Consider the following 27,721-nt stretch of genomic DNA (forward strand, 5'->3'; position numbering starts at 1 on the left):
CTTCCACAAGATCCTTGAAGGTACTGAAGAACTCATCCAGTAGTGAGTGGAACGGTGACCAGGGGAAAAGCACCTTCCAGGACTCTGATGAGTGCAGCCTGAGCAGCAGCACTCAAAGCAGCAGCTGCCACACTTCTGAGAGCATCCAGGAGCCCAAAAGTTCATCTCCCAATAAACACACAGAGACCACTGCATCTGACTTTTCTAATGTTCTTGTCAAAGAATCTGATATTCTCAGTGATGATGATGATGACGAGGACTATCGGAGCCTAAAGAAAGGCAGCCCTACAAAAGACATTGAAATACAGTTCCAGCGGCTGAAGATCTCAGAGGAACCCGGTGCTGACTCTGAACGGGATCAGGCTGCTGAAAATGAGGAAGGAGATGGCTTCCAGAGAGCAGAGCATCCAAAGCTCGTGCGGGGCCACTTCTGCCCAGTGAAGAGAAAAGTAAACAGCACAAAGCGTAACAGAGGAACTCTAATGGCAATGCAAGAACGCCACCAATCCCTTGACAGTCACTCTGATGCTGCAAACCTGGATCTGAACTCTATTTTAGAGAGAGAATTTAGTGTCCAGAGTTTAACATCTGTAGTTAATGAGGACTGTTTTTATGAAGCTGTGGAGAGGCATGGAAAATCCTAGCTTTCTAAGCACTATATTAAAACATTGATTTGAAGTCCACATAAAATTCAACAAACATTTTGCTTTAAAATTAGTAAATTCATGGAAGTTGCAGGAAAACTACTATCTGATTTTGTGCACTAATACATTTTTCCACAAAAACAGCTGTAAAGGATTCTTAAGTTATTTTAATTTATTGTGGATCAAAAATAGATTAAGTTGGCCCAGGTTTGTAAATTAGTTCATCCCTTTCAAGCAGTTATTAAGATGATGTAGTGTTCTTGGGGATGGCCTTGTTAGTATTTTAAGTAATGTGGAAAAGGTGCTAGTGAGAGTGGCAGAGGAGTTTACAATGGAAAGTAGCATTGCAAACTGAATTTTTCAATACCTTGGGCATTTTATTTCTTTGGTTTTCATGTTTGCTTTATTTAAAGCAGAATTAAGTTATTTTAATGTGTTTTAGTGCACAACAGTGCAGACGTTTCATTTTTTTATGTTTCAATGCTGTGTATACTTTATACATATATGTAAATACAAAAAGCTTGGCCTGTGATCTTTTATTTGACTGTATTTTTTATTTTCTCTATGAGCCTGTACAGTAAAAGACAAATAAGTATTGTACTTAGCCATGTTTTCTACTTTTTATTGTGCTGCTTTTCTGTAGTTGGAGCTTTAAATCCCAAATTCTTTGCTTCTGCATAAATGAGAAGAGTATTAACAGACCTTGAGGCAATTGGTGCACTTTATCCTCCTGTAAGCCAGTCACTTGAGTGTATTTATAAGAGTCTTGGCTACTGTTTTTTAAATTTCTCTGCACAGTAGGATGTTCCAGGACAAAAAAGCACAAAACCCCAAATATCATCTTATACGCTTAAGTCTGAAAAGTATTTTTCTTCCATTTCAGTAAAGCACTTCCATTCATACAAAATTCAATTACGTCAGAAGTACTGCAACTTAACGACCTGTCTCACAACATACTTTGGTTCTTGGTATGTGTTCTGGCCATTTCCCTGAAGTAAAAAGAACCTGGACTGTCTTTTCCCTTTTGTCTGCAGCTGAACGGAATAGAGAGAGATGCCCTCTCTACCGCTTTCCCTAAAGTAGGTCTTTCATATCTGCACAGATGTAGGAACATATAAGCCTTCTTTTACTGAGTCAACACCTGTAGATCAAGGAGTTAAAACTCATAAAAAAAAAATCAGACTTGTGCTGTTACAGCTGATTTTGCTCTTCAGTCTGTTCAGGCTGACCAGTACTTCCAAGTAAAGTTTCTGTCATCTTCTTTTGCCTTAGTTCTTCTCTGTAGTTGAACACAAAAAGGCTTGGGTCTTCATCACACATTTTCCTGTATGCATTGCACAGGTTTCTAAACTGTGACATGGAGAGCTGAAAAGGACGCAGAGTTGGATCAACATTTGCTGTCATCATCAGCTGTTCTGTTCTTTTCAAGCGTCCATTTTCAGGAAACAAGGTCCTAAAAGATAAAAGGGGTGAAGATAAACAAATGTCAACAATTCTGACAGACAATTACATTTCCCTTAAGAGTAACGTGGAATTTACTTAATAGTAAACCTATATTAATTATGTAACTATTTTAGCTCTGGCACTCCTAATATAGCTCATTATCTGAGCAATGGAAACATATAAGGGTCCTTTTACTGCAAATACAAATTATGACACCATAGGAAAGCACATACCTACATTATAGACTAAACACATCTATGTTCATGTTTGCTAACATTAAAAAGAGCTTTGGGTGTGGATACAAGCACAGAGCCTTCTTAGAATTAGCCTCATATTTAGAAAGTAACAACAGATTAAACTGCACAAAACAGATCAGATCCAAACCATATGACTTTCTTTCAGACTGTTTCATTCCAATGGGAAAGACAGTTATCACTTGTCATTAATACTCTCATTCTAATGTCAAAAAAAAGCCAAGAAGCAGGAAAGGAGTATTTAATTGCCATTCACATTTTAATATTTAGAATGTGGGAGAATGTGGCAGGAGTCCTAGATTTTGTTTTCAGCTCTATTGCTGTTCATAGGCATATCAGTACGTTTACTCTAGGGCCAGATGCATTAGCACCTTTCTCTCAGAAGTTCCCCAAATTTTAATGAATAGTATGGCTTTGTGTAAGTAAGTGATAGTTTCGTTGGGTGGATAGAACAAAAAGTTAAGAAGGGGTTTAAAATTACAAGTGAAAAATGAAACTTCTGGGAAACCCATTCTGAAGTATGTGCTACTTCAGGCCTTTGACAAAATGTTCCCATTAATTCAGCATCTAGGTCAGCAAGGTTAAAATGGATCAATTTTTATTTTGACACCCCCTTCCTTTGATTCGATAGTTAAAAAAACATACCTGGAGCAAAAACTATTTTTATTACCTTTTTTTTTTTACAGACTGTGAACCATCTTATCAATGTCCGTGAACCACAACTCAAACTGTAATATGGACTTCATAGCTCCATCTTATATTTCACATCTCAAATCCCAGAATTCATACAAATATAAAATTATTCTATTGCCTTGTTTTTATACAGTCTGTGTGACAGATAACTTTATAACAAACTTAACAGCTTTATTATACACCAAAATTTGCTATTTTTTTCAGGTCAGCTAAAGAATAAGAGGATTTTGTTTCTTAGCTGCACACTAGGGCTAAAGTATGATAAGCTGCTAGGGGAATACGTGACGTCCAAAAGTTCAGATTCGCCCTCCTTGCCTCAGAAGAATGTAAAGCAGTTATTAGCAATTTGAGACTACACAGGAGTTGGGAGGGGTTTTTTTTAAACTTTGGTAAAAATATTGTACATAACAGATAATGCTGATCGCACATGCCTTCTGCTTACATTGTCAACTGGAACCATTCCTTCACAAAAGAAAAAAAGAAAAGAAAAAAGAAAACCACTACTACCCTGTAAGTCAAAAACAAGCCAGTCTAGAGTTTGGATACTTCATTTTCTAAACATTTCCAAATGCATACTCAAACTTTAACACAGAGAAATCTATACTCATTTTAGATCCAATGTCTGCATCCCACACGTCAATGGCACTGATGGCCTCAAGGAGAAAAACCCCAACAAACCAAAACTACATGCAAAGTTCGTTGGTCACCTTTAAAACAGTGACAATGAAGGCTTGTAGTACAGTAAGGTGGTATCCACCCTAATTCTAGACTGCATCAGGGCCAAAACTATGCCCAGCAACATTCAGGGACCCCAGGCTTCAGGAGATGCCTCTCGTCCCAACAGCATCTCTGTCACACCTTCTACTGTGCTGCATGCTGGGGGTTGCCCATAGTAAGTCAGACACGTGGCAGTGCTGGAGTTTTAACAGGATCCTTGAAGAAGAGACTTCAGGTTTGTCACATCAGATAAGCTAATAAATTCCCTCAGTAAGAGATGGGGATTTTTAAAGAGCCAGTAAGAACTCCATAAAAGGGCAAGCACAGAAACAAAAATTTGACCTTTTGACACTATCCCCAAATAAGTCAAATTTGTTACAGATGATGTTCTTCTCACACTTCCACCAAAATCTCCTCACACTGCCATCTTTGGTTCTGGATTTTGATACTTTTGGTTTTTAACTCAATCATTCTGTAGTGTTTGTGGTTGGGCTGGGTATTTTTCATTTCTGAGACAGACAATCTATTGAAAAGATGACCACTTTATCCTAGTGATTTTAACAACTTCAACTGCACTAACAAAAATGCACAAATAATTATTTCATAATTACATTAGATATTAATCTCATCCTTTTGTGTCCAGAAACCATTCTGAAATGGAAAGATCTGATGAACTATGATGAAAAATTCAAAATGGGAAGAATAAAATCAAATGAATAGCTAACTGATTTAGTAGCTGATGCATTTACAAAAACATTACTTGGGAGTTTTTAATTGAAAATACTTACTCAATTCCACGGAAGCAGTATTTTCTTCTAAACTGAAAAACACTTCGAACCACTTTTTCTACCAGCTCAAATGGCTGCTGTATCTTTGGTTGCACCAATGGAGTAAAATGCACCACACTCACATCCACCTATATGGAAAAGAGAGATAAATTTGAGTAGACATCTTCCTCTGAGACACATTACTTCTAAGTTACCTGGCTAGACATCAGCAAACAGGCACAATACAGGAAGGCATTACAGCAGCAGGTAACCCGGCTGTGCAGTGACTAATGTCATGGTATGGAATGTAAAAATTTGCCTTAGCTTTCAGGACCCTACAGATTTTTAGTCTTAGTTATCTACATATTTCCAATTAGTTCACATGCCATTAGTACTCGGTACTTTTTACCCCCATGGCACTTTGTCCGTTTAGAGCAACTTCCATGTAATCTGTAAAGTAATTAGCACTTCTGTCTTCAGATCCTTCCACAAGACAATTCTGACATAATACAGAAATTAGACAATATTTGATATACAGGCTGAAGGGCAGCGGCAGAAAATTGGTATTATAATTAGAAATCAAACCTATTCCCTATATGTTTTCTGTTACTCCAGGGCTTTTCTAAACTGTAAGCCAAGGAATTGCTTTTCAATGTATTAAGATTTCTAGTCTATTTAAAGGAATGGTAGGTAGAAATAAGTGCACTCAGTTTAAGTGACCACACAACTCTGTGTTTACACTGTGTTATGCAGTTCATCCAAAATTATGTTTGAATGATTCCACAGAGATAAGCTTGTATATATTCTTTTATAGTTCTCAAATCAGACTCATTCACAGAACAGTCACTTGCCCTGTGTCTGAAAAGAGAATGAAACAATACGTTCACGTTTTATGTTTTTTATATGTATGTGTATATGTCATGCAATTATAGAGACACTGTATTATATAGAAAACTTCCTGAATTCAGACTTCTGTATTAAAAATTACGAGCTGGATTTAAACTCCCCTTCTGCACAACAATATATAAAGCAGTTCATCTTCCAAACTAGATATTAACAACAAGAAAAAGGAAAAATTTCTGTGGAGAAGCACATTGAAAATTTGTACAATGTGTACAAGTACTGGTACTGAATGATTAAAAATTTCTAAGTGCCAGATTTTAAAAAATATTTAGTCTCTTATTAAAAAGTGTCTGCTAATATGATAGGCAATCACTGAATTTTTTAAAAATATCTGACAGTCAATATTGGCACTCACAGAATATGAATTATCATCACATGTGCTAGTTCTGACAGAAATAAGAGACACAATCAGACCAAAGAACAGCTGCTGCTTGAAGCACACTCTCAATGTACCAATTGTTCATGATAACCCAGAGCACGAGAGTACTTCAAAAAAGAAAGTTTTTCCTACTGCTTCAACCAAAACTGCTCACAGCAACCTCTGATGTGGACATATTCTGACACAAAGGTACCATCTATCCATTTTGTTCTTTCCGTGGGAACAGCTCAGCTGTCAAGTAATCTATCAAGTACAAATGCTTCTACAACACAAATTACTGTATTTCAAACGAATTGTAAAATCCAAACAACGTAAGTTTTTCACGTAGACAGAACTTACAAAGCTGAGCAAACATACTGGCTAGAGAAAGGAAAGAAAACAGCAATTAATGGTGCTGATGAAAAAAAAAACCCACAGCAACTTTCCAGTGTTAGCACTACTGATCCCAAGTATATATTACTGGAGTGTTTTTTTCTAGTTGTCCACCTTCTCTGAAAGCTAGAGTTAAAAATATGACAGAAAAACCCCCTTAAAATTACTAAAATGTGAAGCACAAGAACTTAATTAAAAATCAGGTGACAAAAAAACTTGACACATGGAAACCGCAGTGAAACACACAGAAGTTATTTCCCAAACCACATTTTTAATTTTTCAAGCATTCAGAGCTTCTGCCTTTGCCACAGGTTGCTCCTGTCAGGAAGACCACAGGGATATAGAAAAAACTTGTGTTCACACTGAGTATAAGAAAAGTTAATCTTTTTGAACAGAGCAAATACATAACTCTCATGTCCAATCAGCTCCTTGTACAGAAATACTAAGGGCACATGCATATGTTTATCTATATTTTGGTCAGGAAATAAAACAAGCTTATTGTCCATGTGGCATCACCAAGTCACCTCAATTTTGCAGAAATTTTCCTAAGTGAGAAATGAGGGCTCTTTGGGAGTTAAGAGCTGCATCTTTAACAACAATTTCTGAAGGAAAAGACAACAAAATCTAGATGCAGTGTACAGCTTCAGAGCCAAACAGCTCAATTTGCAATCTCAAGGCCAGTGGGCAGTAACTTCTGCTTCTGAAACAAAACACAACACTCCTCAGTTCCATTACAGATGCTGTTTTCTTTGGACCCCAGGAAAGCTGCTTGGTTACTATAGCAACAGATACAGGGGAAAGCTTTTCATTTGTAATTGGCCACTCCTTTAAAACTATACATGCTATTTTCCCTATATCTTTTAATATGCATCAGATAGAGAGCAGAATTATGAAAGCCAATAGAGAACACAAGAGCACTTAAAATACACAAGTTGATTTCATGATGATTTTACTAGTAACACTTTTCACCCCACCAAGTATGTTAGACATATTTACAAAATAACACTCAAGTCTTACAAAATAATGAATATGAAAATTATTCAACTGATACACCCCAAACTGTCAATAGTACAGTAATTATTCACCCCTTACTGTTTTAGTATATCTGTACAATGAAGGTTTATGTTCTGGTAGGGCAGGAGGAACACAACAGAGTACAATTTAATTCACACAAGTCTGCAGCCTTGCTAATGAAATCAACACTCTAAATCAGAGTAAGCTTAAATGAGACAATTTTTACTAAATGTTGACAATGAAGGTCTCATAATGGGCAGTACGTGTACCTTGCAAAAGGGCTGTATTAAGAGCAAACCCACATAACCTTTCCTCAAGCTGTAATTTACCCATAGGGAACTGAAACCTAAGCAGAACATATTACAACTTCATTAAAACAGACTGCTTGAAATCCTACTGAGATAGTTCTAAGCCAGCACTTTCACAATCCAAGTGTTAAGTAGCATTTTATCTACTGAATAGTTTGTCTCCTACAAACAAATGTTAGGTCTAACACCAGATATGTGCATCTCATAGCAATCTTGTTCCAATGAGAGTTTACTTCCAGCAGAAAGTAACTATGCTCCTGCACTAACAGAAATAATTTCTATGTAAGAACAGCTCTGCAGTAACTCCATTCACACCAGGCTCACAAACAGAACCACAAGAGACCAGAAGTCAGCTACAGAACCTATGGGTATATCACTGCTGCAATGGCAAGACTTCTCCCAGCTTCTTGTTTTCCCACACCAACTTGTTGAGGCCACTTCTCCAATGTGCTGCATTTACCATAGAAGCCTTATTGAGTGGCTTTATTCCCTTATTCTTTTCGACAGCCTCATATAAAGGTAAAAAGTTATAGGATAACCTACGGAAGGCTAAAGCTATCAGGAACAGATAAGCAAAGCCTGCAGTTGAATAGAAGCGTCCTGCTGTTCCAATTACAAATTAAAATAAATTGCACAGTTCTTTTCTAGGAAATTTAAACTCTTAGTAAGATTATCTGTGACAAAAAAAACAACAACTGACAAGCAACAAAACTCTCTGGCTCTCAGTGCAAATTAATTATTCCCCCCCAGTCCCTAAGTCTACAGTTTCTGGATTCTCAAGATTTTACTCCATTTAATCACTGCTCACACTTTCCATCATAGAACCTGGGTATCATTATGTATTTAGGACTAAGGGCCTCCGTCTGTTTCATTCCATAATCTCTTTGCTTTCCCTTACTGAGTGTTTTTCAAACAAAACTCATTAAACAAAGTACTCCTTTATTCTCGGGTAGATGGAACTAAGAGAGAGAACAAACAGCAGTAATGCACTTGCTGTGGAGAACAGAAAAAAAACAACATTCCAAGAAATTTTGTTAATACATGCCAATGCAGTTTTATACGAGAAGGGATACTTCCATTCAAGAGAAACTGCATTTTCCAGGATATCTACAGTGAAGAAAACATCTCAGACCTCACATCCAGCAGTAAGTCCTACACAAACAGGAATGAAACATAACTGTATTTTTAATTACAATTGTAATGCTTATACTTGAATTTATCGTGCCTTTAACTTGGTTCATCCCATTAAGTGTAATGTATGGCTACCATTTGCAGTGTTCTATGCATGTTTGTGTATACTGACATTTTAAAAAGGAAGCAGTGAAAAAGGCTGATTCAGGGTACTAATTAGCTGCTTCAGAATAGGAATGAGAATATCAATGAGTTTTTTTTGAATGAGTTTTGAGCTATCCAGACCTGTCAGTTCCTTCTGTAAAAGGAAGTTAAGCCATCTTGCCCATGGGACTGTGCAGTAAATGATATGTATTTGCCAGAACATCTCTTCCCAGCCTGAACAAACTGAAGGGATTTGGAAATAGGCAGGTCTTTGAAGTAAGATTTTAAGAATGAGTAGCTGTTAATATTCTCACCTTAACTTTAAGCGTTTTTAATATATATACGCTGGACAGAATTAGCACATCCTTGAACAATTACCCGAAATAAATACAATATAAAAAGATTAGAGTATAAACAAATGATATAGAGAATATAGAGAATTATGCTACATATTATAGAGGATAACAGTACTATAGAGGATAAATATATTAATTACTTCAGAAATACCACTGAAGACTGATAGAATACATATCGATCAAAACTTTGTTGTCTTATGTATAATGAACTGAAACAAGAGTACAATGCCACAGATATTTTGTATTCCACTTATTTCAATTTCATTGCTTACTTTTATGGCTTTTCAAAAAAAGTTCTAATGCTGAAGACCAATTTTAATATCATTGTTCATATTTAGATAGAAAGTCTGGATCATGCTTTCTAAGAAGTCTGCCCTTTGTCTACCCCTACAAAGCCCCACACAAAAGGCAAGGCAGGGTACCACCTTCTATTCCTCCTCTCAGAGGTTTCAAACCCCTGTTCTACATCTGCAATCCCAATAGTCCAGCTGATGCAACAGCAACAGTTCTGTCATTCCAGCTGCACAGATGTCATACTGCCTAAAATGTTCCCATCTGTCAAATGAAACTGGACTTTTTGTAAAAGAATAGCAAGGAGCTTTTTAATGATTTTTTTAAACTGCCACTTCATGGCGACTTTGCAACTTATTTCAGACAGGTGACTGATTAAAAAAAGGCACTTTCACAAATGAGCTGTTTCATACCAGTATTAAAAACATTGCTTTAGAGACAGAAGCAGATCATACTCACTCTTATGACTTGCTAAATCTACTGCTCTAAGTCAAGGAACTGAAATCACTGAAAATAAAAAATTGGTAAGTTTTAATAAAAATTAAATAAAATATTGATTTAGAAAAGTCATATGTGACTAATGTGAAAATACTGCAAAAAGTAAATTCCATTTTATTCTCCTCCAAACCCAAGATATTTTATAACACTTACTAAAAAGATGAACAGGTAATATTTAAAAATCAGAAATAAGGGGTTACCTTTAATCATACTTTAAATAAAAGATGGTATAACAGCACCCATTGTTATAAAATAGTCAACAGGAGCTGGCTACAGCTATCAACACACTTAAACATGGTAATTGAAGAGTACAATATATTTTCTACCACAGTGTTTTCCTACCACAGTGACTTCTACTCTGCAAGTTTCTAGTGTTCCATTTACAATATATATTTATCTAATAAGCCTGCGATCTGTGTGCTATTACCAAAACCGACTGCAGTAAAAAGTTTTGCTTGATGGCTTGCAATCATGTACAAAAGGGCAGCAGCTCCATTTTACAAGCAGTTCTAAAGCACTGTCCATTTGCCATCATTTCTGTTCAAGTACCTTGCATACAGCAGCTCAGCTGCTGCAGGGTCATATTCAGATATTCATTCAGATAGCTCTACTTTTAAAAGCAAGCTTTTTTTGTTTGCTGATTTCTTTTCCTTTCCCCCTTGTACTTCTCCTCCCCCTCTTTCCTCCCTGTTACACAGGCGGCCACAGCTTGGCTACGAAGCTCCCAGTTACTCATTTCCAGGAGAGAAAACGCAGACAAAAGGTGACAGAAGATAACCATCATGGCATCAGCAAGCCTGCAGTTCTTTGCTTTTATTCTGGCTTTGTTTGGTGTTTTTGGAGATATCGCAGCCACCCTGCTACCACACTGGAAGGTAAATGCAGACGTTGGCTCAAATATCATAACAGCTATTACACAGATGCAAGGACTTTGGATGGACTGCACGTGGTACAGCACTGGGATGTTCAGCTGTACCCTGAAATACTCCATTCTCTCTCTCCCTGTCTACATCCAGGCTGCACGGACCACCATGGTACTGTCCTGTATCCTATCAGCCTTTGGAATCTGCATCACTACGGTCGGAATGAAATGCACAAAATTGGGAGGGGACACTGACAGCAAAAATCATGCCTGTTTTGCTGGAGGGGTCTGCTTCATTCTTGCAGGAATCTTTGGATTAGTACCAACATGCTGGTATACAAGAGAAATTATTTCAAATTTTCTGGACCAGACCATTCCAGAGAGTAGTAAACACGAACCAGGAGGAGCAGTTTATACAGGATTCATCTCAGCAGGGTTTCTGCTTATCGCAGGTGTGATCTTCTGCTCTTCCTGTTTCAAAAGGCAGCACGGAGCATGGACTTACCCTCCAAAGCAGCACCATTTCCCATCCACAGAGCAGGAGAGCAATGCAGGTTACAACCTGAAGGACTATGTATAAGTAGTTACTTCTATCAATTGAAGTATTTCTATCCATTCAAGGGGGGAGGGGGGATTGTGTGTTAAGTGTAGTTTGATTATTTTAAAGAATGTATAATATAGCACTTAACTTTTCCTGTACCTGGGTTGAAGTTATAATTCATGCAAGGCATTTAATTTATAGGGGCATCCATGAAAAGGAAAAATGTAGGAAAAGACACTTGTCTGCTACAAGAGTACTTTATTCTATAGATTTTTCAAACCCTTCTTCCTGACTTCCCAAGTAACATTTCTTGAAGAAAAAGGAACTATTTTAAAAACATAACGAACTGTACAATTGATGTATTGATGTCTTGTTACAGCAAAGATGACTAAAAACTAACTGCTTTCTGTTTAGTGAATTAGACTTTCAATAACATGTAACATTTAGAGTGTATTTTACATTTTTATCTTGATTTTAATTATGATGCAAGGTAAAAAACCCAAAAACTATTTGTCCAAGAAGCGCAATTCAAAGGTTTTTAAAAAGCAGACATATCTGCCTTTCATTTTCAATTCTAAATTGCCTTGGTAACTAGATTTTGTAAAAAAAAAAAAACCACAAAGCAAAAAATACATACACAAAAAAAAATCAACCAACCAAAACAAATCCACAACAAAAGCTCAAGGCTCCAAACCTTAGCTGCACTGTATACTCTGCATATCAGGCTGAAGGATCAGCAGCACCATTCAGCTCCTGCCAAACACAGCTCCCCTGCCCCAAACTGCCACCTGCTGAGGGTTTCATTTATTATTGTTAAAGGAAAGCGTGCTGGACATTCACCAACTGCTACTAATCTATTACTACACAGTGAATGCTAGATATGAGGAGCAGTACGACAAGAGAAATGTAACCATAACTGTGAAAACACCTGCAAACTGTAACAAACAGGATAGAAACTAAATTATCTGTGTTCAAGAAACATCTGCAAACATTCTAGCTTACACTTGCTAAAAGTAGCTATGAACAGCTCAAATAACACAGCAACCACTTACTGTCTTCTACATTTCTGACCTTCTAAAAGAACCTTTTAATTCCTGTTAGTTACTCTTCTAGGGTCTGTTTCAGGCCCACTCCCAGGTATTCTATTACTATAAAATCTACTATACAACAGTGATAAAGAGACAGCTTCTTTATTTTTTTAACTGCCTTATTTTGAATAATTACCTTAAATCCTTTAACCTTTTCTTTCACCACGCAGATTTTGTTTTGTATTGGTCATTGGCAAAGTATTCTACCTAAATACCTCTCTAAATGAGAACCAAATCAATGAATGAAAAGGGGTATGATACAGGCCTTTAAATTTAGGAATATAATGCTGGATGAGCCTTTCAATAAAATCAACTGCCATTTATTCTGCATATTTATACACAACTTTCATTTCCCATGATACTAGTCTGAAATTTGCTAAAACACTGTGAAAGAGCCCAAACATTACATGTTTAGTGTGTTGGGAAAAAAAAAAAATCTGTTACAGCATTTGGGAAAGTGGACTGCTTTATGCACTTAATATGTAAGGAGTCTTTATTCATAGAGAGCCTTCATTCTTCACATACAGAATAGCATTACATCTTGCTTTTATTCTACTGTTACACAGCTCTTTTGAGTTTCCTATGTTTTAATCAAGCAGCTTGTTTTGTACTATACTAATGCAACTATCAGCAGTTACTGGGTATTGCAGAGACTTCACAATGACCAAAAAGCTGGTTTCTTTTTTCCTAGACACAATGTTGTGCAGCACCATTCCATTAACCAAGAGTCTTTCACGTCTCAACACTCATAGAAATGTCGAAATAATATTCATACATGAATAATATGAAGTAAACAACTCCTTCTCACAAACTTGCATCTCCACCTTTAGAAAGGGGTTTGACATGACACTAAGCCATGATCACTGCCATGTATGGGAAATAAATCTGTTTGCAAAAATTATAACCAAGAGGCATTTTTACAGGAGAGGGTAAGAAAAAGGTAGTAATGGCATACCATGAGCAAACCAAGATGCTCATTGGTTACATATGCTGCAAATTCTTTTTCCTGAAACTTTATAAAAAGGTACCTGTACTTTGTATAGCTATGAAACAAAAATCAAGCACTGAGCCATTTCATTCACAGTACACTGCAAGAGCTCTTCAAGTAAACAGATTCTATGAGAAACAGTAACATATAAAACCATGTCAGTCTACAGCTAAAAGAACAAGGACAAAACAGAAGATCAGTCTACAACAGGAGTTCAAAGGAAACAAAATATACAGAAAACAGGTGCCAGCTCTGGGTGAAAAAATTGTACTTTCTGCTTATGCAATATAAGCAATACTTTTTTTAACTCCAAAAAATACATTAAATAAAAATACTCCTGCCTTTAGTTGTACTGCTTTTTTCATTCAACAGAGCACCAACTGACTCTAGGACATGCTTATGCTAAGATATTTGTCACAACTCTGTGTGTTATCTCACTCTTGGTCAACTATGGCCTTTTCAATACAGGAAAATGGAAATATCAGTTATAAGCTTCCCAATTCTGGGACACAGTCTGGACTAGACTTCTGACTATACTAGCTCTACTAGTACTCAAATTGTACCCACCACTGAGAAATCACCACCATAAAACTGGAATTTTAGCCTTACTTAAAATTATTTCACACGCTTGACAGTGAGATGGCATCCTGAAATTATTTTCCATTCAGCTAGGAAACAGGGAAAAAAACCCTAGGCCAAAACCTCAAAGCAAAAAATAGGATTTCTTAAGCATTGTCATTTTTTTTCACAACAGATTGCTGTCACAACTAGTAATTTAACATGTTTGAACAGTTACTTGCTCAAAAACTACTAACAGAATTTTAAATTATCATCAAAATATGCCCATATAGAGGCCTTAATATTCATAGAGATAAACAAGAAAATAACCTTCCACAGGTTCTCAAGAGATATGCCAGAAAAGTAAAAAGGACCAAGAGGGAGATTCTGATAAATGGGAAGGGAGATGTATTGAGGAGCTGAACCAACCAGTTTAAGAGGGACTTTCAGAAGCTGCAAGTTCATTTCTGAAACAGAACAGCAGTTTGATAGGACAAGGGATAATGGTTTTAAACTCCAAGGGGATTGATTTATATTTGATATAAAGAAGTTTTTTACAATGAGGCTGGTAAAACACTAACAGAGAGATGGTGGATGCTCCATCCCTGGAAACGTTCAAGATCAGACTGGACAGAGCTCTGAGCAAGCTGATCTAGTTGAAGATGTTCCTGCTCATTGCATGGAAATGGCACTAGATGATCTTCCTGCTAACCCAAATATTTCTGCGATCCTATGATTTGCACACGCATTCAGGGACACAGACCTTACTTAAAGTCAGGCACAAATTTTTACAAAAAAGTACAAACCAAAATAAAAAGTCTTCTTGTCCAAAATACTGATTAACTTTTTCATTTTTTATTCCTGTAATCATAATGGCTATTAATAAAAATCAGGGGCAGATAAGAGGACAACAAAGATTGTTCTCTACTCACTCAAGAACATATAAGAGGAAGCAAAGATTGTTACTTTTTTAAACAATCAGTGGGATATAGGTGACAAAGTGCTGTAGCAAATAGGAGGGAATAAAATATGCTAAAGATGACTGGGGTGAAACATACAGATTATAGACATGGTAAAATTAGAGATGTTTGACAAAGGTGACAAATGAAAAGCTTTTCTTATCACAGTCTTTTAAAAGACCTATCAAGTTCTTAAGGCACAATTCCCAAACTGTTTATAAATGCAAACTGTAAAATAGCAGGCTTTCCAAAAATACTCCAATCCTAGCAGACTATCCTGCCATTAAATCCTAATCTCCCTCTCCAGAACACCCAAAGAAGTATGCTGAATTTGCAGATAGGTTTGAAGGTCAAAGCCAAGTTCTCAGGAACACAAAAAAGAAAAAGCACTTTCTTAGAGTAAGCATGCTTCATTTACAGGAATTTCACATCCCTCTACTTTGTAATATGGAGATGTTCAAATAGAGCAGACACCGACATTCCTTAGTCAAAATAAAATATGTTGCTTGATTGACAAATTAACAGAACCCACAAATATATACAGGAAAACCCACAAATAAATACAGGAAAACCTACCTCTGGCTTTGGAACAAAGGCTTGACCTGGAATTATGAAACAGTTTTCCACAGTGCAGAGATGCTGAGCCATGATGGACAGTCTGCTACGCTGGTTACTTCCTGGATTAGCTGTAAGTCTCTACGGGAAAATCAAAACATGCACATCAATCATATTGAATTGACAAAGTGATCACTTAAAGCTTGGTTTTCAGTATAATCAAATTTAAAAAAACATCAGCAGTTAATCATTAAAAACTCATATCAAATTGTATGCCCAGTTCATCTAAAATTTTCTTCACCAATATAGCAGCACTTCATACCATTTCATTTCATACCATGCTGATTTACAACCTCAATCCTGCAATCAAATGCACATGAAAAGGAACTCCTAGAAATTCTGCAGAACTAAATGAGTGCCAAAAGAATTTTGTAGGGATACAAGAGAAAACTAAAACTATTCTGACTGCAGGATTCAAAACAAACCTAACACCAGCTGACAGTACTCTCACAATCCTTTCCTTCCACTGTTTCTGTATAAAATATTACCACTTTTTTGCTTCTTCAAGATGAAACAAAGCTCCATAAACCCAAGATCAGCTAGAAACCAAAAGCTCTTCATAATTAACTGCTCTACACTTACAATATTTGCAAGGAAGCTGGATCTACTTTACATAAAATTAGAATGCCTAACAGTGAGAGCATTTAATACTTAAAACTCAATTTAAGTATTCTCTGATTTTCTCAAGAATTTTTTACAAAATACTAGCCTGGATAGAGGTTTCCTACACTTTTGTGACCTGGCAAGAAACACACTTTATTGTGTTTTGCTTGCACAAACAAAATTTAAACATATAAAGCATCTTGTAAAACAAGTTTCAAATTATAGAACTCATTTCACTAACTTACGCAAAACCAGAATTTTGATGCTTCCTGTTCGTATTTACCACTGCTTCAATAAAAAATAAAAATTAACCCCCAATTTGCATATCTGGTAATATTTGTACACCATGTAGCTTCATATGAAAAGCCTATTCATGAAATGCTGACATGCTTATTAAACCTATCCCTGAAAAATAAAAGCTAAACCTGTTGCCAAAGTTTCACATTTTTTCAAACAACTCTTTCAAAAGGCAGTTCTGCATGGAGCAAATAAATACTTTCCAACGACTTTTTGGAAAGAATGCTCAGTGACTCTTTTTGCCTACACCAGCATTTAAAGCTACCTTCATTGTTGTTTCAGAGGAAATTATTATTCTCTGAAAAAACCCAGACTGCAAAGTCTAACAATGCAATCAGACACGCACTTCCTTCACCACTGCAGTAAAAATGAAACTGACCTAATGGCAACACTAGGAGCAACACTTCCAATGCCAATTCAAACAAACCTATCTTTACTTCTCCCAGAAACCATCTAGCAAGTCTCAGTCAGTAAGTTCCTGCTTCTCAGTTACAGAATGGATAACTTAACATCTGGATAATACCATCTTAAACCACTTCAACTACAGCAGCAGGAACATACCTGTGTATGGCACCCCATACAGACCAGCCAGTCAAACCCCCTGCCATGGGCATGGACATCTGCAGCTAGGTCAGGTTGCTCAGAGACCTGCCCTGTCTGATCTTGAAGGTTTCCAGGGATGGGCATCCACCAAGTCTCTTGGCAACCTGCTGCAGTGTTTCACCACCCTCACTGTAAAAAATTTCTTCCTTATATCTAAATCTACCCTCTTTTGGTTTAAAACCATTACTCCTTGCTCTGTAGCAACAGGCCCTGCTAGAGGATCGATTTTAGAGTAAGCGGGCTGGAAGAACCTGGCCTAGGTGACAGATTTGAGATGAAGCACTGAGGAATTTGGGACAAGGCAAAAGTTCTTACCCACAAAGTGAGTAATAATTAAAAAATTTAAGACTACAGAGAAAAAAAATTATCTGTTTGACACACAAAAGTGCTATTTTAACTGCTGTGGATATTTGGCCTTATCATCCTTAACAGGCCTCAGATTCAGCATATAAAATAACTGCTGGTTCTCATCAGCTTTAAGCACTTTACTTAAATCGTATCAGAACAGAGTGGGCTGCCAGTAGTAGATGCGTAGTGACCTAACTCACACCAACATTGCTGTGCTACGAAACAGAAAACCAGGAAAATACAACCAGCAAGAAAGGCAAATGTATTTACTTCCCTATTATATTGGCAAAATGAAGTCTGACCATAAAGAAGAGAGCACATTGCTTCACTTTCTTACTGTTCACATCAAGTTATCCTAACTAATTATAAAGCACATCACTCCATTCCAAGACACATCTTATGGTTTTGCTGGGCTTATAACATACACACAGACTTTCTTTGATATTTAGACTCTTAGCTTAGAAATACCCAGGGACGACGCCAGATTTTTGAGTATAAGACATTTCCCTATCAAGACCATAAATTCAGAGATATATAAAATATCAGCAGCAACTCACTATTATCTGCATTACACTGTTCTCTCTTTCCCAATACTTAATAAGCCTGTATACACCTATTTACAATGGTTACCTTAAGCAACTCCAGAGGGTCAGGAGAAAAGACACAGAGCCTAAGTACTGTTCTTTCACCTAATCATAAAACAAAATAGTACCTTCAAAACAATTTCTTTTCATGGTATCAAATCAATAATGGAAATGCAAACCAGAAACCATGAACAATTTTGTCTTTAGAGGAAGACCTGTGTTTAAATTGTGTTGAACAAGAATCAAGAGATCTCAGAATGCAAACTCAGCAACTAACACTGATTCACTGCATGACTGTAAACAACACATTCCATTTCCTAGTGTTTCTAACTTAGCAGTGTTTTAAGTAGAAGAAGTGAAGTGTGCATGGTATTTTGCACCTAATTGAGCTATGCTGGGTGCAGAAGAACTATAATCTGCATGTCACCAATGATGTGCGCAGCTGGGTACAGCTACAGAAAGCCCAGAGTGCTCCCATACAGTGATAGGAGAATTTTTTCACTGCTGTAACATAACCATGTATCTTACCCACCATCACTCTGCCTTTCACATCACAGTCCATTAGCCATATTTTGCAACAAGGCCTAATCTCACATGGCATGAAGACCTTCTGGGAAACAGATGTGGATTCTTTAATGCCTGAAACCAAATGAGCCCGGAACTGAACTAAGAAATCTGGTTTATTTCATACCAAATGTTTGTCCCTGGTGTTCTCTAGAGCCACATACTGGAAATACTTCTTTAATCTTGATTGCAAGGCTAGAGCAATGACAGCACAATATGGTTTTCTTTGACTCAAAAGACAACAGCAGACATTCCACTTGCATATATACTTACTACTAATTTTCACAGAAAAGAAAAAAAAAAAATCAGAATTTTCCTATTCGAATTTTTACTTTGAAGGCTTAAAATTAAAACAACATACACATTGAAGCTGCACAAAGAAAACACAGTATTTACAAACAGTGGAGCCATAAGATGGAAATTCCATTTTCAGGCTGATGTGCAACTCCTTTTTTGTTTATAAAACCAAGTGAGATGCTTGTAAAAAAGCCAGACTGCTTCCATAACTGCAAAACAAAAAGCCTTCCATTCTCTATGTTGTTACATGTTTCATGCAATGGCAAAAGAAATAAACTCTTAAGTCTGAAAGCACCATGGAGTAAGCCAACTGAGTATCAACTGATCTGGCATTACCACTACTACACTGCAGATCAGTTTGGCCTTCTTTAAGAAACTATTAATATAAAGTAAAATATCAATTTGCTCTTGGACTTGTGGTGACAGAAGTCAATTAAGATCTTCTACACACACAAGAATGGCAGCAATACATTAATAATTCTGGTATCAAGTCTCATTCAAGAAAGCCAATGCCAGTTTCCACGGTCTCGACAAACACCCCCTGTGTTTTAAGTGTTTAATCACAACTGGAAATAATGCTAACCTTCCATTTTTTCTTATTTCAAGGAAGGTGTTTCTTAAAAAAATTATTTTTAATAAAGAGGACAAAGAAAATAAATATAAGTGTATTTCTTGAGATGAATGAAAGCTAAGGAGAAACAAGACTGATGGCATGTTGCACAAATGACTGTGAGAGAATAAACATACTTAAAAACCAAAGAGTGCTGTGCAATCTATTCATGTTAAAGAAATCAGACTTCAGAAAAGGATAGAGTACCTCAAGGAAATATAACCCTCCATAAGATGTTTTAAAAAATTACGTGCTTGTCAAAGGATCAGAGTAGAAAATTAACTCATCAAAATTCATAATTTACAGCCACACAAACTAAAAATTGACCCAACCCTTTCCTCTCTTTTCAAAGCCAGCTAAGACTGGGTTTATAGTTTTGAATAAAAGATTGCGTATAAACAATTTTTTTGTTCAATTTAGCATCTGTACAATTTTTGGAAAAATGCTAAAATTTTACCTCCCCAACTTCCTTTTGAAAAGTCAGTGTCATCTGTGTCCTCCCGTAAGTAAAAGGTCCATCCCTTTTCGAAACGCTCTCAAGCCATTTGATGATTAGAGGAGTTGAAACACTGAAGGGCAGATTTCCAATGATATGTATATCTGGTGGTTCTGTTAACATTAAGAAGAAGAAAAACAACTGTCAAGAAGTTTTATCCAAGATTTTGTGAAGAAATAAAACACAATAAAAATACAGGCCTATCAGCCTAGACTTAAAATATGAGAACAGTTTTTATCATGCCACACCAAAATGATGCCTGTCCGTTTATACTCACACTGTGCTACTATTCTCAGTATTTATTAGGAAAAAAGTGGTTAGGTTTCGTTCCCATTTACATCTGAATAAATCAATAGCTTTCAGATGATTTTCAGCTGATGAGTAAATTCCAGCTGAGCTACTCTAGAAGGGCAAAACTACAGCAGTGTTCCTGTAACATCAAACTACGACTATTAGGTACAGAGTAAATAGTCATACACATACTCCTGTCCAACACATCCTCCCAGGGGCATTTAACTGAGTCCTAACAACCCTCAGAACAACCACCTAAGTCACACTGGACCGAGTTCTCCTTCTGTATAGAGACCTCTGAAATCAAAAGGTATTAAAGTACAAGACTTAGCCATAAGAAGTGATGCCTGGTTTTCAGTTATGGATCATATCAGTATCTGTGTGTGTGTTGTACAACACAACACAGGGATTTCACAGGGAGCAGGGACCCTTATGTCTAGGCAGAAGTGAAACAGAAATGGACAAAACCCAAAAGCCAGTGTGCTGTTTCTTAGATACTACAATATTTAATAACATGAATAAGCGATGACAATATCAAATTCAAGCTGTTTTTCTGGCACACTTTACCTATTATGCACCTTTTAGGCTGTGATCTTTCTAGTCTGTGATATTACACATTTATCAGAGATTGTGGTTTTTGAAACCCATCAGCCTTTCAGATTTTCATATGGCAATAACACAGAAGAAATGTATCTTACCTCTAACTGGTCAGCTCAAAACCCAATAGTGACTATCTTCAAGAAAGGTAAATTTTTAAAACTGCATTACACTGTCACAAATACATTTGTTCATAGTTTGTTCTGTGAAGCACTTACCTTTTGCAGTGAGAAAAATACAATATACAATTTTTCAAGGTAAACATGATATGCCATGGTCTTTTATGTCCTAAGTCAGAAAGAGGCACTGCAAACAGTGACTTTACCTTAAATTAATAAATTTGGAAAAGGGGACTGGGAGGTCATCTCTGATTTATCTAATACTATTACATATTTTAAAAGGTTGCAATAGGAAATAGCATCCTATTGCAACCTCAGACTTTAAAAAAAAAAAAGGCAAAAAACCACAATACTGATTAGATTCTATTTTTGCCAAAGATATCCAGCTGAAAGCAAAGCAATGCGAAACCTAAATTTTTGAGGGCAAGTTTTACAAAAGTTTCAAAGCAAGTTACAGAAATTTCTTCAGAGGAACAACAACAGTGGTGATTTCTGACTTCTTCAAAAAGAGGAAGAAGCCAAGAAGTACACCATTTGGCCTCCTTTTATGCTGTCCAGGAGTCCTATTTGTACAGTCAAGAAACTCTAAGGTTAATAACTGCAAAGCTCCTCACTGTTAACTAAGGTCAATGTCACACAAATTCCACTGTTTTGTCTTAGAAAAGGAAGACAGTTCTTTGTTTCCTTCTGGGGGAAAAAAAAAAAAAAAGAAAAAGTTCTCCCTTTATCTTCAACATGTACCAGAAGAGAGTAACACTTGCACTGAATGAGCTTCAATTTTATCACTACTTAAGACTAACTCAGAAGCACTAAAAAATGAAATAAATCAAGTGCAAATACTAACCATCCTCCCAGTCCTTTTTTAAGTGCTTTGGAAAAGCTTTCTCCATCTTATAGGTCAGGATATCTCCATGAACGATGCGCACTTTGCCTGGAGCTGCTTCAGATAGCATCTGTTTGTAAGCAAGCAAGCAGAATCCACAGTGAGTGTTAACCAAACTGATTTCCAGTTTCAGCCACAGCAAGAATGAAACCATTGCTATATATTTACCTTCAATATACAACAAAGCACAGTAGGAATTAAAACTGAGAACACTATTAGTAAGTATTTACTTTCAAAAAGCAAACACTAGAAATAGGTTAATGTATGATTCTGTAAACACTTAACTATTCACAGATGTAGAATTCTTAATAGAGAGTTCGAACTTGAAAAGGCTGGTAAGAGTCTCTTCAACAACAACAATTAACAAGCCCCAGGTCACTAGCAGGACCTCACCTGATTTAATAGTAGTGCAAGCAAGGTTTTGAAAAGGTTTTTAGATCAATTACCTATGGAAACGAGGGCTCATGTTGTTTATTCTGTTTCCCCCACAGCTTTATGGCCTATTATCCAATTTCAGCCATATGTGATACGAGGCTGTAGAAATATTAATTTTTGCTTTTACATGAAAAATGTGGAAGAGATTCTCTTAATATTCCCTGTAGTAGTCTACACTTGTACCCTTAAAAAACAAGGAATCCACTGAAAAGAGGGAGTGAGTACCTAGCAGTAGGGAAGATCTCACTAATTTCTATCCTTCTAGACATTACAAAATCATCTCCGTCGTCAGCTTCTGCAGCCCAACTGCACAGCTTATCTAGTATTTAATAAAGGCTGATATGGAAATTCAGCACTGGTTATAGTTTGGCAGACAATTCTTTTATTTCTGGTGTCAGTTCCCATTATGAAACTTAGTTAAGCTTTTTTAGTGTCGTACTAATCTTTTCTCCTATGCTATGAAATTATGCACAAACAGCACAATTCAAAAGCAGTGGTAACATTTTCAAAGGTGAAAATATGTGGGGATATTTATTGATCCTATAAGAGAATAAGGAGAAATGGCTTAAAGAACAATTTTGCTTTTGCATAGAAATCCAAATCCATTAACAGTTAAGTGCCAGTGGCTAATTGCACAAATAAACTGCTCACCATTGTTAATCCCATCTTCAATCTGAATGATGTTTAGATGCTCAGGGGCACAAACAACTTTCACCATTCTCTGAGCCAAAGGAAAATACTGCTTTCTCATACTGCTCACAAAATGTTGTCATGAAATTTTTTGAGTAAAAGTTTGGGGTTTTTTATTATCAAAATAGCGAAATTTTATGTAGAGCAATAAAAGCTTAACAAAAAACTAAGTGTTCCTGCATGTTTTAAGTGCAATTATTTCCAAACAGAAAAAATAAAACTAACCTCAACTCCAAACCACTTAATGGACTTTTCAGCATTACACTAGCAATTATATGACATACAAAATCCACCATGGTTTGTCAAATCTTTCTTTGAAGCTGTTATAAATACTCTAACAGGATGAAAGAAAATGTTAGATCAATAAAGTAAGAAAATAGTGTCGTTTGTTAATAACAGTTTTCTTATCAAGAGGAGTTGCTGAGGGGTTGCTGAGTAATACACTCTACATAATTGAGAATTGCATTTAATTTGTGACCACAAAATCATAGCCTTGTATTTATAATTTGAAATAAAGACTTGGAAACCCAGTGAAGCTTTTTCCATTTGAAGGGAAAAAGTGTTCAGCTAACACAGCTCCAGGAGCTGGACGTCAGCCAAGAGTGTTCCATCATACAGATACTCTCATTCTTCACACACAACCAAAAGGGCACAAAGGAAGCATAAGGGGCATAGTTTAAAGCATGAAATGGTGTTCCTGGAATAATTTTATATTCAATACATTCTCTCGCTCCCTTTCTCTCCTCATCAGTCCTTCCAGCCTAAAAACTATTAGGGCATATGGCATAGGGAGGTTGTGATTCTTAAAGACTGAGGAGAACTGGCAGACTCTCAGCTTGTGTAAACTTTAACTCTGTACACATACGTTCTTCACTGTATTTCAGTTTTGCAGTAAAAACTCAAAAACTTCAGTTTTGTGAGAGACCACAGCTTGAAATACAGTTAATGAAAAATACTGTATGCTTTACAGCAGCAATTTTAAAAGTATCTAACAGACATAATTTTAAGTAATAGTCCCCAATTGTTATTTTAATCTCTAACATTTTCCCTTATTCAAATCTCAACCCTTTTATGAGCATGAGTTTTGATAGTTTGTTTGGAAAACCAGAAAAAGTATTACAACCCACATTATCAGAAATGAAAGATACACTGTTACGTATCTTCTCATTTGTATAGGAAAAAAGCAATACCACATTCCATACTAATGGATGCAACATATTTCTTGCTCATTCACATCCACTATTACTGAGTTATACCACCTCTATGTTCACTAACCTCATTCAGACATTCACTTCTACTGTGAGGAGACTGGCAGTTAAAAATAATGACTAAAATTATGTCACTTGAACAGTAAAGATAATTACACACCAAAAGCTCATTCTAGATGCCAAAAAGTATACTTTTATTCAGATAAATCTGTTGCAGTAGATGCTTTTGGAAGATCAGAAAAAACATCCAAGTATTTAAAAAGCTCTCTTTACTAAAACAAGTGTAATTTAATCTCAAATTTTGTCCAGTCCCAAACCAGTTCTTAAAATCTAAAGCAAAAATGCTGATTTCCCCCACTCAAGTGAAAACATGAAAGTTTCACATTTCATACAATGAAGATGGCATATTATACGTTATTAATGGCTAAGCCTACAGACATAATTACATGCACATTCAACTTTAAGCATATGACCATGTTCATTCATACCTTACATTTTTTTTATCATATAAAGAGATCGTGGCAGTTCTCAAGTGAACTACCTATTCATTTTTGCTGCTGATTTACTGAAAAAGACACAGTGCAATTTAAGGAAAGCCCTTTCAATTGCTCTGAGATGGTAGAGACATAAGAACACAGTCAAATTTTAAGATTTTTGGACTCTGTTTTTCTTGTTGGATTTATACAGCCAAACTCCATGAACATCCAGCAACACAAGTAGATAGCATTTGAAAATGCCACAATGACTCGTGAACTTATACCAACTTTAAAAGAAACAAAGAAAAGCTTAAGAGTGTTTTTTTGAAAATGTAAAATAGATGCTTGCTTTATTCTTATCTGGATGTTAACCCACATTGAACTCTGTTAACTGGAGATACGCCTTCTCAATTTAATAAAGCATAATTACTAGGATTAAAATGAAAGATAAGACCATATAAAAGGACATTGCATTCTGCCTTCAAGTTATGATTTCACCATCATGGTGAAATACACCTGAAATATCTCAGTCTTAAAAACAAACCCTGACAAGCCTTGGCAGTAATTCCATTGCAGGATCAGGTCCCTAGAAGGTCTATGAGAAAGCAGGAACAATGAGTTGCGATACTGTGTATCTTTATCTGCAAGCAAATTACAGCTCTGGTTTCTGCCACAGAACCAACTTATTGTCAGTGCCGAGATCCCAACAACACACTTGGAATCTCTCTAAGTTCTCAAAATGTTCTTATTCAGTGCTGTGGTTACATGTACACAAATTTTTCTCCAGTTGGTACCTGCAATCCTGGAATAAATCGAGCATCTTTTTCAATTAAAAGGAGTTGTTCAACACCAGCACTGAGAATGGATCTGGTAATTCCTCCTGGCCCAGGGCCCACTTCACAAACATGGGCATTTTTCAGCTCGCCAGCCTGTTTCACGATCTTGTCTGCAAGACACAAAGAACATACTAAGCCTTTATTTTCCAGGAGATCCAGCTCACTAAGATAACCTCATTGTTTACTGTTACACAAGCACAAGCATCTCAGAACATCTCAGAACAGACATAAACAGTGACACATCCCAGTGAAATCCTCACACCCGCTAGACTGCACAGAATTCAGATTTGTTTCATACTACAAGATATACTGAGCTATTTGCAAAAAACCTAATTTTAGTTTTATGTCTTTGGTATTTATTGTGCTCATTACAGAAACAAATAAAAAGAGAGTATCACTCCTCATCTGTACACTAGTAGTACTACTGTGCTGCAAGCAAGCACTTGTGTTCAACACCCTAAGGTCTCACTACTTGTCCTTATAAAGGTATTTCACTACAGTACGTGTATTTCAAAGCAATTTAAGAAGTAAGGATGATACAGTGAAGCGCTATCAAGATTCTATTATGTACAGAGCAATTTTATGAGGGAGAAACTGGACTAAATGAAGAGCTGGAACACAGGCAACTGGTAGCTCTAGAAAACAAGGCAGTTGAAAGAGCGAGGAAGGAATACCCGTATGTAAGTTAAAGCATACAACATTAGAAAGTAATATAGACATGAAAGAAGACAGATTAGGGACTAGAAAATGTAGCTAATGAAACAAAGGGATCCTTAGGAAGCATGGAGAGAAGATACTGATAGAAATTATGCTGCTCACTCCATGATCTCTTATGTATGCAATAAAAATAAAAAACATCCAAAATACCTGTCGACTTGTAAAGTTTTACAAAAGGCATGCAGACATTTTTATTCTGGGGTAAGCGTCTGGTTGTTCAGAAAGTGGAACTGAGTTCCATGTTCTGAATCTTTATCAGCCTGAATCTTCAAGCATAACCAAATCATTAGCTACATGAAGCTGTACTGTACTTGTTAATGCAAAAGTCAGCCAGCGAGGACACCCACCCCTGACTGACAGAACAGTGCCAGCTTTGTCACCCACTGCTGACATGAAGCTGGAAAAAACTGAATTGTTCAGAACAATGCAACTGGTTCAAAAAAGCTACAGCCCTTCTGATAAACTGAGACAAATGACTCTCGTAACTACAGCACATAGCAAATTCTAAACTGCTCAATGTATTAAATACTTCATATGACACAGAGTAATTTGAAAAAAATGCTCATTTTTAAGTCCAATTTATAAACCAAAATAGTATCCAAATGGTAAAAGTACTACTTTGGTTTAGATTTTTGCATTTTAGTCAACCCATATTTTATATAGGAATATAGTTTCTATCCAAAAAATTGCCCTTCAATTTATAAAGAAACCTATTTTTGAGGAGTAAGTAAGAGCAATTTGTCAAACCTAAAACTACTTTTAAAAGAGACCTTTATTATAAAGGTTTACCACTGAGCTGCCATTTTATAGTCTGACAAATGCTATTATGCAAATGTCATCTCCTTAGCTATACTCTGGATTTTGACAAAACTGGGATACGTGTTCTATATTAGCTAAAAATATTATAATAAAATATTTAACCTGTCAATCGCAAATCCAGTAGAAAGTTCTGGGAAAGTTGTTTCAGTGCTTTAAGGCGAAAGAGTTTAATAATTTCTCCAATAGTTGGCAGGGGAGGTAGACGGAAAGCTGCCACCTTTCCTCGCGCAGCCATAAGACAAAACTCTCAGTCCTTCCTCCTAGAGAGACACCGAAAAGATGATTCTAATTAAGTATAAAAAATTATACAATTACAATAAGTTATAATTAATATTGAAAACGTTACTAAGCTTACAAACCAAGATGTGATTTACGAATCATTAGAGGAGGATTATAGGAAGACTAAACTCCATGCATCGCAATTCTGACTTCAGGATGCAGTGCTTATGCTCGGCACGAATTCGGGGCATTTGGGCAAGTCTCATTTTGCAGCTCTGCCAAAGCCTCAGGTAAGCCCTCTCACAATTACTCAATGTCAACCTTCCATTACTTTAGAAAAGAATCAGTAATGAGGATGACTTCACGGCACCACGCAAAGGCAGAATGTATTTAATTACCGTGGCCCTAAGAAAAGCTGGGAGAGCTCCACCCTCAGCCTGCCCTCCCCCCTCCCCTGGCGTGTCCGCGGCGGCGTCCCCGAGTGCGCAGGCGCACACGCCGCAG

General features: G+C 36.5%; 3 protein-coding genes across 8 annotated transcripts in view; 2 read left to right on the forward strand and 1 right to left on the reverse strand.

The window, feature by feature from the left end:
• TIAM2 (T-cell lymphoma invasion and metastasis 2) overlaps positions 1–1,345 on the forward strand; it is a 138,436-nt gene extending 137,091 nt beyond the window's left edge. For all 6 annotated transcript variants that reach the window (XM_017739480.1, XM_017739485.1, XM_017739481.1 and 3 more), the window contains one exon: positions 1–1,345. In XM_017739480.1, the coding sequence (XP_017594969.1) occupies positions 1–644 (644 nt within the window). In that variant the 3' untranslated portion in view covers positions 645–1,345.
• Positions 1,251–27,715, reverse strand: TFB1M (transcription factor B1, mitochondrial). Its single transcript, XM_008637889.2, has 8 exons — positions 27,616–27,715; positions 27,101–27,258; positions 25,421–25,572; positions 21,779–21,887; positions 19,889–20,040; positions 15,487–15,606; positions 4,540–4,667; positions 1,251–2,097 (listed from the first exon to the last, which is right to left on the reverse strand). The coding sequence occupies exons 2-8, from the start codon at positions 27,231–27,233 to the stop codon at positions 1,836–1,838; spliced, it is 1,056 nt and encodes a 351-aa protein (XP_008636111.1). The 5' UTR covers positions 27,234–27,258; positions 27,616–27,715; the 3' UTR covers positions 1,251–1,835.
• On the forward strand, positions 8,487–13,739 carry CLDN20 (claudin 20). Its single transcript, XM_017739487.1, has 2 exons — positions 8,487–8,639; positions 10,613–13,739. The coding sequence occupies exon 2, from the start codon at positions 10,697–10,699 to the stop codon at positions 11,354–11,356; it is 660 nt and encodes a 219-aa protein (XP_017594976.1). The 5' UTR covers positions 8,487–8,639; positions 10,613–10,696; the 3' UTR covers positions 11,357–13,739.
• Positions 27,716–27,721: the final 6 nt, after the last annotated feature.

This window comes from Corvus brachyrhynchos, unplaced genomic scaffold (assembly GCF_000691975.1).
Source record: "Corvus brachyrhynchos isolate BGI_N302 unplaced genomic scaffold, ASM69197v1 scaffold14, whole genome shotgun sequence".
NCBI classification, from domain to species: Eukaryota; Metazoa; Chordata; class Aves; order Passeriformes; family Corvidae; genus Corvus; species Corvus brachyrhynchos.